The 12,836-nt window shown below is 39.6% G+C and overlaps 1 protein-coding gene across 2 annotated transcripts; it reads right to left on the bottom strand.

The window, feature by feature from the left end:
- Positions 1 to 168: 168 nt before the first annotated feature.
- FKBP7 (FKBP prolyl isomerase 7) lies at positions 169 to 12,663 on the bottom strand. 2 transcript variants are annotated; one of them, XM_049615487.1, is made up of 5 exons: positions 12,034 to 12,663; positions 10,797 to 11,338; positions 9,097 to 9,248; positions 4,197 to 4,330; positions 169 to 496 (listed from the first exon to the last, which is right to left on the bottom strand). In XM_049615487.1, exons 2-5 carry the CDS (start codon positions 11,003 to 11,005, stop codon positions 335 to 337), a joined length of 657 nt encoding a protein of 218 aa, XP_049471444.1. In that variant the 5' UTR covers positions 11,006 to 11,338; positions 12,034 to 12,663; the 3' UTR covers positions 169 to 334. The 2 variants fall into 2 exon arrangements, with proteins under 2 accessions (XP_049471444.1, XP_049471445.1); XM_049615488.1 differs by having other exon boundaries at positions 4,197 to 4,327; positions 10,797 to 12,663.
- Between the last annotated feature and the right edge of the window lie 173 nt (positions 12,664 to 12,836).

Below are 12,836 nucleotides of genomic sequence, written 5' to 3'. Positions count from 1 at the left end.
ACATGTTATTAAAGTTAGAACTGGGAAGAACCTCATCGATTTTGACATAGGTGTTCTCCTATCTCCTGAAGGGGGAGAACTGCCTACTGGAACAAAGAGGTCTATTTCATGGTGCCACTATTCGTGTTCACAGGATAAAGCAACCGGAAACACAATTATCTTTCCTGAAAGTTAAATCTGCAAAATAACACATTTATTATGCCAAAATTACATGTATTGAGGGGATCAAAATATGTTCTCATGGAGGGAAAACAGAAAATACAAGTTCTAGAAAAGTAACTCTTTTATATATAAAGTACAGTAAGTAGCTAAGAAAATTTAGAAATAAAATACACTATAGTTCATCATGTTGATATACATTGTATTCCTTGGAAGAAATGAAGCCATCACCATCATGATCATTCTTCTTAAAAATATCTTCTAAAACTGCATTCTGATATGACTGGTCACGAGGCTTCTCATCTTTTTCAAATTCCCTTTTCAGGTAATTATTTATCTAGAGGGCCAAAATATGTCTTTAATAAAAAAGTACCACAGTAAATATCCAGTAACTTTAAGGAAATGTTTACATAAGGAAACTGAAATCTACTTATAATAAGTGATAAAAAATTGTTAAAAGCTATTTGAGGTTTTATTTTTTCACCTTTAAAGCAATTTTCTGAAAAGAAACATCTTCAAATTAGCTTCCCCTGAGGTTATAGATGTTAGTTGTACATACTCAAAGATTAACATCGGAAATGAATTTTGTTGAAACTTAAGTGTTTTCTAGTAATCTACACTGTCCACATTATGAAAGGAAAATCATCCTTAAGGATTTCTATTAGTGAATAAAATCCAAATTGGCATTTTTATAATCTCTAAAATTAATGAATATATTCTATTATCAATAAAACTCAACCATAATTTTTGAAATAAAATTTAATTTTCTTAATTTTCTATGCTTCTATAACTCTCCTTCAAATCCATATGATAATCTCTATATAATAATGTCAAATAAAGAACAGATATTCTTTTTTTTCTATGTTTATTTTGAGAGAGAGAGAGAGAGAGAGAGCACATGAGCAGGGGAGGGGCAGAGAGAGAGGGAGAGAGAATATCCCAAGCAGGCTCCACACTGACAGCATGGAGGCGACATGGGGTTCGATCTCATGAACCATGAGATCATGACCTGAGCCGAAATCAACAGTTGAACACTCAACTGACTGAGCCACCCAGGTGCCCCTTAAGAAAAGGTATTCTTAAGTATTCTTTCTCTGTATAATATGACATTTCTATTAGCCACATGTGACTACTAAGCACTTGAAATGTGGCTAGATCAAATTGAGATATGCTACTACTATAAGGGTAAAATACACAACAAATTTTGAAGACAACAAAAAATATCTCACTGATTATTTTTGATTTCATGTTGAAGTGGAAATATTTTAGATATACTGAGTGACAAAACATACTATTAAAATTAATTTCACCTGTTTATTTTTGTTTTTTAAGATGTGGCTACTAAAAGTGTTTAAATTATGTACATGACTTGTGGCACACAGGTGGCTCAGTCGGTTAAGCATACCACTCTTAATCTCGGTTCAGGTCATGATCTCACAGTTCATGGGATCTAGCCCTACGATGGGTTGTGCACTAACGGTGTGGAGCCTGCTTGGGATTCTCTCTCTTCCTCTCTCACTGTCTCCCTGCCCACCCTCCCCCCCACCCCAAGCTGTCTTTCAAAATAAACTCAGAAAAAATAAATTATATATGTGACTCAATTATATTTCCACTGGCAAGGGCTAATTTATGTAATAACTATAGAAAGCAGTGTGTAATAATCTGGAGATAATGTTCAGCAAGGCAATAATCTGGAGATAATGTTCAGTAAGGCTGGGCACTTTAAAAAAAAATTTAATGTTTATTTTTGAGACAGAGACAGAGCATGAGCAAGGGAGGGGCAGAGACAGAGGGAGACACAGAATCCTTAGCAGGCTACAGGCTCTAAGCTGTCAGCACAGAGCCCGATGAGGGGCTTGAACTCATGAACCATGAGATCATGACCTGAGCTGAAGTCAGGCATTTAACCCACTGAGCCACCCAGGCATCCCAAGGCTGGGCATTTTAGAGGAAAGACTATTTTTGAAAGCTAAAGTTGAACTCTGAGAGGTATTTAGCAATACAGATCCCAACTCAATCCATCATGAGTAGACTTTATTTTAGAATGATCAATGGATCTTAATGAAGTATATATAAACTGTTCTCAAATGGGACTTAAGTCCTATTGAGGGAGATACATTTTTATTCCAGTTGAGCCTCAGCAATCCTATGAAGGTGAAAAGAATTTTAAAGAACCTCAAATCTTCCTCAGTTTCTAAGTAAATATACTGACCCTCAAAATGTACTTTTCTAGTACACTGTAGTGGAGAGGTACAAAATGGCAGTGGGTAAGAACATAACCTTAATGTAGTGTATTCCCCTTCTCTCCCACCTTATACTAAGGAAATAATTGACACAATCTGATGATGAAGGGAGGAAGTTTCTTTTAGTTCATATTTCAAATCCTTGTTTTGTCATATACTGGCTGTGTGGTCTTGAACAGGTAACTTAACGTCTTTGAACCTCAATTCTGTCATCTGTAGAAGGAGGGAAACAGTACCTTTATGGTAGGATTGATGTAAGGATTAGAGTAATATTTATAGATGTCAATAAAAGATAGCTATTGTTATTCAAGCATGTGAAAATCACTCTGACCATCTAGTGATAATGCAGGTGACACCTGAGAGACATCTGGGCAGATGGTAGCTAAGCAGGTCACTGTTTTTGGACTTTCTCTACTTTTATTTTCCCGAAAAAACTAAAGATCTCATAAGGTCTTCTGAGGGAGTGTTCATACCGCAGAACATGCCTTTTTGGGTGCAGTTGATAGTGAATGGTCTGTGTGCATAGGCTGAGCTCTTGGGTCCCATGTGAATTCATCTGCTGCTGTTCACTCTACAAGTCATACGGAGTCAACGCAAAGCACATACTGGGATGAATTTTCCAGCCCTCTAATTGTCCTCCTTCTTCAGGAATGGGGTATGTTCACATTCACATATTCCTCTTCCACTGGTGAGCAGCAAAGGACCTTCAGGAGAAGGTCCTTACTAATACCCTGGAGGAGGAAGTAGCATCAGGGTGGGGGAAGGACTAGGGATGGAGAGGAAAAAAAAAAAACCTGAGAAAGGGGGCTTACTTGTCTCCTGAAATCAACGACTCAGGTACCTTTTATCACTTAGGTGGTAGAGCCATGCCTGTTAAACTGTTTTCAAACAAGAGGGCAGACAATTGGGTTACTCAATTTAAGGCAAAAGGGTATAGTCAGTGAGACTAGGTAAGGCACCAGTCTTCAAGAGTACAAACACTAGCCCTGAAACATCTGTGCTGGAAATTCCCTGAAAGAGGCAGGTTAGGCCATGGTTAAGAGCACAGAAGTGGAGCCAGACTGCTGAGCTGCAATCTGATGAAGTCACTTACAGTGGCGTGACCTTAGCCAGTTCCTCAACATCATTTCCCCCTTCTCTAAACAGAGATAGTGACAGGTGTCTACCTCATAAGTTGTCATAAAGATGATGCTTGCTAGCCCTTTTCAGAATTTCATGTAATCCCCACAATCCTGTGAGGTGGAAATTATTTGCCCTGTTCCAAATTCCTATGGTGGTGCTTGAATGAGATTTGTTCCTGTAGTCTAGAAACTGGGGATGCCCTGTAGAAATTAGCTTGGTATTTTAATGACCCTCTGGCAGGGAGAAAGGCAGCTGAACAGGATGACTCAGTTACAAGTTTTATACTCAAAAAGCACATTTTCTTCTTGGGGCTTAGATTTTTTAGTAACCAGCTCTATTTTGTTTCAAAGTTTATTTATTTTGAGAGAGAGAGAGCAGGGGAGGGACAGAGAGAAAGGGAGAGAGAGAATCCCAAGTAGGCTCCCCTCTGTCAGCACGGAGCCCCATGTGGTGCTCAAACCCACGAACTGTGAGATCGTGACCTGAGCTGAAATCAAAAGTTGGACGCTTAACCAACTGAGCAACCCAGTGGCCCCTTAGTAATCAGCTCTATTAAAAGCAATGTAATCAGCCCATACTTAGTAGAGCTAAAAAATAACAGCTGTAACATGGATGTCTTTAAATTGTGATTAAAAAAATGAGACTGTACACGTGGAACTTAGTTTGAATTACCTCAGTTTTAGAGAGTTGCCTATCATTGTCCATGTCTATCTGTTTAAATGTTTCAATGCTTCGTGGTCCTTTGGTCACAGCATAAAGTTCAATCTCAAAAATCAATGTTGCATCAGGTGGAATCTTGCCTTCTGCTAAAGGTATAATTTTTAACAGTTTAACTGATGAAGATAAAGTTCACATATTTATTCACAAGTAGCCATTATATCATGATTATATTATTTCATATTTATAAAAACTACCTACTTGGCTTACTTTTAAGGAGGTATTTTCCATGTTTTTAAACCAAATCAGTTCTAAGGACCTCATGGGCCCTTATTTCCTGGTTAAATTAAAATATAGATTGTGTAATTTTTATTAATTTATCCCATCATTATACAGGAGGGAGCTGGTGCAGAGAAGAAATAAATGGGCAGAAAAATTTCAAAGTGTAAATCAGTAATCTTTTAAAAAATGATATTGTATAGTTATTTGAAAGCATAAATAAAACATTTTTCCATAGACTTATCTTTCCACCCCTTTACAGACATCAAAGCATAAGTGCAATGACAGAATAATCCAGTAACAATTTTATGAAACAATTTCTAATCATAATAAAGAATTTTAAGTATTAAGTTGAGTAGTTCTCTTTAATAAAGTTAACCTATTAACTGATATCACAGATGATTTTAACAACCTATGGGCTATTTCAGATGACTCTTTCATAAAAATAACCTACTGAAATGACTTGCTAAGAGGCAGCAGTTAGCTTGTGTCACCAGGATATTCCAGAGTCTACCAGGGTCTCATCCATTATAGGCACTCAAATATTTGTTGAATGAATGATCCCTCTGGTTTATTTTTAAAATGGCTATTTGTTCTTTGAAGGAAATAGTGATTTCTTTAATGAAACAGTGAAGAATTCTTGCTAAAGTATTTATATAACCCAAAGAGAAAAGAACTTGAAAGTTATAGCCAAAAGAAGTGAATCAGTCACCTTCAAAGCCAAGACATAGAAAAATCTACCTCTGCATCATCATGTGACTAATGAAGTCCCATGCAATATATCACATACCTGACATTAGAGTAAAAGAGCTACAGATTAATTCAATGATCAGTTTTACAAAATCCATTCCTATTCTGTCCAGTTATAATCTCCTTATGACAGGAAAATAACTAATCATAATAATTAAAGATAATCTCAAACACAAATTCAACTTAAGAAAAAATATTGCACGTACATATGAAGTTTCTGAATAGTTCTGCTGTAAAAGCAGAAAATATTGCCAATCAGGTTTTCTCTTACAAAGAAATTAGAGCAGAAAGAAGAGAAAATGAAAAAGGTAAGTTTGCTATAGAATGACTTGTATTTAGAGAAGCAAATCAAAGACACAGGAGTTAATGTAAAGAATCTATACATACCACATGTACTGTTAATTAAAGTACTAAAAAGTCACATGCATTTCAAGACATGCAAGGGTGCTCTGTGACATGAAGCAAGGATACCGTGCAGAGGAAAGCCTTCTTCAAGTACTACCTAAAATAAAGTTATAGCTGGTGTTAGTAACATAAGTAACTTATGCAAGTAACTTAAAAATGAGTAATAACTTATTTTATTTAAAAAAAATTTTTTTAATGTTTATTTATTTTTGAGACAGAGAGACAGAGCATGAACGGGGGAGGGTCAGAGAGAGGGAGACACAGAATCTGAAACAGGGTCCAGGCTCTGAGCTGTGAGCACAGAGCCCGACGCGGGGCTCAAACTCACGGACCGCGAGATCATGACCTGAGCCGAAGTCGGCCGCTTAACCGACTGAGCCACCCAGGCGCCCTGAGTAATAACTTATTTTAAAAAGCTTATTTGATCAAGAAGTTGTTTGTTAAGCAGTTACTTACATCGTCACTACATCTTTTAAGTAGTCTAATCCTACATATTAGGCAGGTAACCAGCAGTTAAGTATGCTCCAAAGAACATACTTTTGTTGGGCCTCAGTTTCCTTATGTGTAAAACAAAAGTGTTGGTGGTGTTACTAATGAGATTCATCATTTGTATGTGTATTGGAGAAACCTCAAATTAAATACGAACTAACTTCTTCAAAGTTAAACTTGTGTATCTCTACAGCAGGGGTCTTGTTTATTCATAGCTTAGGCAGCCAGGGTAGTCATTCATAGTTAAGCATAAATTAGTTTCAGAAAAGGAAACCTAAGTGGTCATTTGCTGAGGGGTAAGGGGGCTCAATAGGATGGATGAGCACCTATTGATGAGGGATGTGGTTAAAATGAGATTAAAGAGTCTGAAAGGCATACTCTGCCTATATCATTTTGCCTCGAATTGGCCTTGACCTATGACAATAATTTTGGACAAGTATTGCATTCAATTTAATTTATCTCCAATTTTTTTTTTTCTCTCCCTCTCCCAGATTCCTCTATGACTAAAAACAGGATATATAAATTGTGGTTCCATGGGAGCTATTTTGATGGGACCAAATGACTGGCCAAAAGCATCGAAAATGAAGTTGGAGTTACATGGAACTGTCTCTAGGAGTTTTAAGTCTGGGTCGGCCTTGCACCACTAACCTCTTTCTAGTCCAATTCGGTGCAGTGATCCCCTGCTCTTACTGGAAAGAGGTGAGGGAATTACTACTATTAATGAGGTAACCAAACAGCCTCAAAGAGGTTGTGCCATTTCAATGAAATATTTGGGAGTAATGACAATATCTCATCGTATAAAACTAATCTTTAATGACTTTCATTATATACTAAGTATTTTAAGTAGGTGGGGTTAGCAAGTGTTCTAAATAGCCTGAGGAAGGAATGATTCTGTCTTCCTAGTCTTTACACAGCAACAGGGAGCAAGGACCTAACTGAGAATGCAAAGTAAAAACTGCCTCTGCCAAGCTGACCATTTTCCCCTTTTAAAAACTGTCCCTCTTTATTTAGCTCCACCTTTAATTTTAGTAATTTAAAAGATTAATTTTCGAAAAATTGATACATATGCATGGTAAAAAATTTAAATAGTACAACATACTACAGGGTAAGAAGAAATCTCGTCACCCTTGACCCTCAGGTTTCCTTCTCAGGAACACTTAATGTCGTCAGATGACTGTGTATCCTTCCACATATAATCTGTGTAGATACATGATGCATATGTGAAAACGCCCCCCTCACATGTAAGCTCTTTGAGGATAGGAAATTGTTTCTTCTATGTATGTTGCCTTATGCTCAGTGCCTAGAACTGGCCCTGGTAGTTGATGCTCAAGAAATACTTGTTGCATGAATACATTGTATCCCATTTTATTTTTAACATACTAATACATATGGCTCTACTGCATTCTTTTTACTGGCTGAATCATAATCCATTGTATAGATATGCCATAATTTAACTAAAATAATTCCTTATTAATGGATACTCAGGTAGTTTCCAGTCTTTTGCTACCGAATAAAAGTCTGTATGAATGGTTTTTTATATATACCTTTGTGTACATTTCTATAAATGGAGCTATTGGGTCAGAGGATATGTGCTTTTAAATTTTGATAGAAATTGCTAGCAAGGTCACATGATTTATATTCCCAGCAATAAGGCATGAGACTGCTGGTGTTTCCATACCTGTGCCAACTTTTATGCCTTTGATAATCTGATGAGTGAAAATGGTGAATCACTTTGTTTTAATTTCCCTTTAATTATTAATGAAACTAAGTACTGTCGTAGATTTACAGGTTATTTGTATTTTTTTGTTAGTGGGCTGTTTGTTTATGAACCTATCCATTTCTAGGGCTAGGTCATTTTTATTATTCGTTAGCAAGAGTCTTCATAATAGTTGCAAACATTTTCCCCATTTACCAGCTCTACCCAGGTTCTCAGGTCTAATTGTGAGATTTCAAATAAGATATTGAAGCAAGCAGTTCATTTCTTCTACATTTCAAGGCTTCACCTGAATTTGGGTACCAGTGATTGACAGTCGTTATATTCAGATGTTCTTTTTTTCTATGTTCTAGTACTGTCCTTTTACTCTAAAATCATATGTTTCAGTTTCCTGAGTTTTATGAATTTGACTTTGGTACTGCTTACCAAAGGCATATACTATAGACATTTATGTAATAATAAAATAACATATACTAAAATACATAAAAATGACAAAGGCAGAGCCTATAGAATATACAGGATCATTATGAGTACTGCCATTATGTGAGGGAAAGAACTCGCCAGAGATCTGTCTCCCAACAATGTCTTATTTTCATTCTATGTAAAAAGTGGGGACCAAGCTGGCCTGCACTAGATACAGCTAAAGTTTATCGGACCCAACAGTTCTGTAAATATTTCCCCTGTGATGTTATATTTGTTTGTTTTAGTGATTCAAAAGTTTTTAATTGTGGGATATACATGTAACAAATAGTTACCACTGTAACCATTTTAGGTTCAGTACAGTTAAATACATTCACATTGCTGTGCAACCAATCTCCAGAACTATTTCATCTTGCAAAGCTCAAACTTTACATCCATTAAACAACAACTCCCTATTCCACCCTCTTCTCAGCTCCTTCTTTGAAGTTGAATATTCCATGTACCTCATATAAGTGCAATCATACAATATTTGTTTTTGTGATTGGCTTAGTATAATGTACTCAAGGTTCATCCATGTTGTAGCATTTATCAGAATTTCCTACCTTTTTAAGGCTGAATAATATTCCACTGCATGTGTATATATGTTGTTTATCCATTCATCTGTCGATGGATATGGGTTATTTACACTTTTTGGCTACTGTGAATGGTGCTGCTATGAACATGAGTATACAAATATCTCTTCTAGACCCTGCTTTCAATTCTTTTGGATATATATACCCAAAGCTATGATTTATTTATTTTTTAGCTGGGATTTATTTTTAAATATAACTTAAAGATATAAATATTAAAATACTTTACCATAACCTTCCTTTCCATATGCAAATGAAGGGGGTATAATCACTTTTCGCTTCTCTCCAGGGCACATATCCATCATCGCAATGTCTAGGCCTTTTATGACTTGCCCAACACCAAGAACAAACCATTTGGGGTGGCCTTCATTTTGTGTGCGGCTATAGTAAAAAAAAACAACAACACTTAGGTAAACTGATTTTAAGATCAGTGAAATCAAACTTTAAAATACATCTGGACGCTTAGTTATAATTTAAAATAGGAGTCCTCTCTGACTCTTTTCCCATATTAACACTCATTCTGAACCCCTGGTGGAGTGTTTGGCTCAAACTTCTTTCATAACAGCCAGAAAGAAGTATGATTTGCCCAAAGCTAGTCATTAGGAACCATCTCATCTTTTTTATTGCCATCTTTGCAGAAATGATTCAACAGTTACTTTTTTAATGGGTCTCTGGCCACTAACTAGCTGCATGGCTTGTCCAAATAACTCATTTAAACTTTCTGAGTTTGTTCTAAAAATGACGGTACAGGTTGGGGCGCCTGGGTGGCGCAGTCGGTTGGGCGTCCGACTTCAGCCAGGTCACGATCTCGCGGTCCGTGAGTTCGAGCCCCGCGTCAGGCTCTGGGCTGATGGCTCGGAGCCTGGAGCCTGTTTCCGATTCTGTGCCTCCCTCTCTCTCTGCCCCTCCCCCGTTCATGCTCTGTCTCTCTCTGTCCCAAAAAAATAAATAAAAAACGTTGAAAAAAAAATTAAAAAAAAAAATGACGGTACAGGTTTAGCCTCAAAAAGTCATTTGAACAAAAATTAAAATTTGTATCTTTACTTATTAAATTTATCTATTTTCTTCTAATATTTATTTTATTTTTGAGAGAGAGATATACACAGAGTGTGAGCAGAGGAAGGCCAGATAGAGGGGGACACAGAATCTGAAGCAGGCTCCAGGTTCTGAGCTATCAGCACAAAGCCTGACACGGGGCTTGAACTCAGGAACCGCCAGATCATGACCTGAGCCCAAGTTGGATGCTTAACCAATTGAGCCACCCAGGCGCCCCAATCTATTTTCTTCTAAGTACTAAGAACTTTCTCCAACCCTATCTTCATAGGATAATAGCACAGATGAAGAAAAGCCATTCTCCTTCTGAGTAATAAATGATCAATTAAATCAGAGTAGGCAGTGGTGGGATGAGGGAGGAGGTGGGAGAACACAGGGCCCAGAAGACACCAGGGAAGGTTATTGTTGTTGTGGTTTTTTAATACAGTTGCAAAGTGGCTCTCAGCCTCTAAGTGTCGTGCCTCTGAAGGCCAGTTAAAATCACTTAAACTACCCTACCTAATACTCTGTAAGGAGACTCCAACATACGGAGGAAAAAAAAAAAAAGTGAACATCCTTACAGACAGCTCCATAACTGAGTTCTATAGATCCCAGGGGTGGGGGCGGGGGTCGGTGTCTGGAGGTAGTGTATTTCCGATAATCTCTTGGGCCAACATTATCAATTTAAAAAGTAATAGTTCAATAGGGAACTAAGGCATATCAGTAGGAATCCCCCACCCTCACCCCCCCTCCCCCCGGCCCCGGGAATACAAGGCTCAAACCTTACTGTTACAAGAACAAACCAATCAACCAACCACTTAGGCTTCTGGTTGGTAGAGAGGGAGGCTAGTTTTCATGTATGAACTGGATGCGGGAGTAGTTCACAGCATTTCCTACCTGCAGTAGAATTTCGAACCGTCTTTAGCCAAGTAGCCGTCGTAATGGGCATTTAGCAGGTCTCCCTTCTTGCTTGTCTTGGAACAGTTTTCTGGACGATGCACAACTTCTATTTTCACTTCCTCTGTGCTTTCCTCTTCCTTTTGTCCCTGAGCCCCCCAAATGCCCCATACATAAAAGAAAACGATTAACCTGAATAAAAACTGCATGATTCCTGAAATTGGCCCCAGATGACAACTGCGTTCCTTCACGCGTGTCACTTGCTTCCAGAGGCAAAGGCAGCCCAGTTCCGACTCGTGGCAGGCAGTGTTCTACGTCACAAAGGGCCGGGGGCGGGACGGCCGATGGCCCCGCCCCCCCGGGCTGCGCGCTTAGCCTCAGAATTTTCTTCCATCCGGCTAGGTCCTATCCCTCTGGTACCCGGCGCTTTAGATGGCTGTCATCAGTCGTTGAAGCAGTACTGAGCACTTGCACCGCTTCTCGTTAAATATGCAAATTTTACAGCCGGTTTCCTCAGAGTTATGTAGTAATGCTCGCACTTCCTAAAATGAAACCGGCAAAAGAAATAAACAGCCTACGAGTGGAATGTTGTAGTTAGAGAATACGGCTGTCATTTTTGGAATTAAAAGGTTTCTCCTCAGACCCCTAGGGAACAGCGGGCATATGGCGAGGCAGTCTGCTTCTGCGGTGTCCTTGAAAGCACCTTTTCGGGGTGGAGCCATGCCTTAAGAGGTTCCAGGCTAAGCCTCACACAATCTGACCGCCACCTGGTCGCGAGTCAAGAAAGGTCCCAATGCTCCCCGCCCCTTTAGATGAGTTTCCCAGGAGTCAACTCCCGCGGTTTGGGCGGGGCTGCTAGTTTGCGCTTCTTTCCCCCACCACTCGGGGGCCGCCGTTTATATGAGGGCTCGGGGGAGTTGAGGAAAACTCTCGATGGTGACCCTTTTCTTACCATCCACGGTACACAGATGAGAAAATGAAGTAATTTGAGTATTCGGCTTTTCCCCCCAAAACCTAATACGCAGCAGGGATTTGACCAAGTCTGACACAAAACCACCCTTCATCCCACCCCCAAACATTTTAGGATGAAAAACTTCCAAACATACAGAAATACTGAATTTTATTACCTCATCGCCGTGGCCTTCCAACCACCACTTGGAGTCTATCGTTAACATGTAACTATATTCGATTTATTACACATCCATCCATCCATCCATCCATCCATCCAACAACTCACCTTATTTCCAAGTGAATACCCAAAGACTTTTTACCGAAACCAGAAAAGCTTCAGCACAGGCCTGGATTCGGTTCGGGAAAGAGAGGTGTTACTCTATTTGGTGATGCTAAGCAAAACTGCAGCACTGAGCTTGCTTTGCTTAAAGATCCAGCATTTAGTAAACCTGAATTATTGTCATTAGGTAAGATGATCATTTCCAAACAGGATTTTTTAAAAATCATAAAAGCTAGGGGAAAGCCCTTATTTCTAGAATAAAATAAATTCCAAAGCTCGGTTCCATGTTTTATATTCTAAATGAAGTAGTGGCTAAGGTTAATTGTCAGCGTGGTGACAGTTCCCCTTGGGGCCCCTCGCGGTTCCTTGCCGGAGGATTTTCAGCGCCACACTGCCTAACTAGGAGATAGTTTCTTGGGCCCCCTGAATGTGAGGAGGGTACGGGGGAAACATAAACGGGTAATCTTTTATTCTCCTGAAACACCACCACCGGAAGGACCTGAGGAAAACCCGAGAGGCCTACGAGACGTAGGGACTTTTGTGCTCCTGCAGCGAGTCCTCGGGTTGGCCAGGGGCTGCGCGCGCCGCGGAGTCCGCCTGCCGGGCCTAGGAGGCTTTAGCCCCGGGGCACGGTCGGTCCGAGCCTCTCCGGGGATTGGGGGGGCGGGGAGGATGTGGGGAGCCCCGGGACCGCCGGCCGAGGGCCAGAGGAAGAATGAGGCGGAGTCAGGTGCCCAGGCTGGGAGGCCAAGGGTGCGCCGCGCCCGCCGGCCCCCTCGCGCAGCCTCCGGCGTCGCGGCTGGGCTGCA

This window comes from Panthera uncia (genome assembly GCF_023721935.1).
Source record: "Panthera uncia isolate 11264 chromosome C1 unlocalized genomic scaffold, Puncia_PCG_1.0 HiC_scaffold_3, whole genome shotgun sequence".
Lineage (NCBI taxonomy): Eukaryota > Metazoa > Chordata > Mammalia > Carnivora > Felidae > Panthera > Panthera uncia.
Note: the sequence above shows the minus strand (reverse complement) of the source record. Positions and strands in the feature narration are given on the sequence as shown.

Coding starts and splice junctions, on each gene's coding strand:
- FKBP7 (XM_049615487.1), bottom strand. CDS start 11,005: ATGCAGTTTTTATTCAGGTTAATCGTTTTCTTTTATGTATGGGGCATT. Junction 9,249..10,796: donor GGTTCGAAATTCTACTGCAG/GTAGGAAATGCT, acceptor TTTTTACTATAG/CCGCACACAAAATGAAGGCC. Junction 497..4,196: donor GGCAACTCTCTAAAACTGAG/GTAATTCAAACT, acceptor TTGGCCCTCTAG/ATAAATAATTACCTGAAAAG.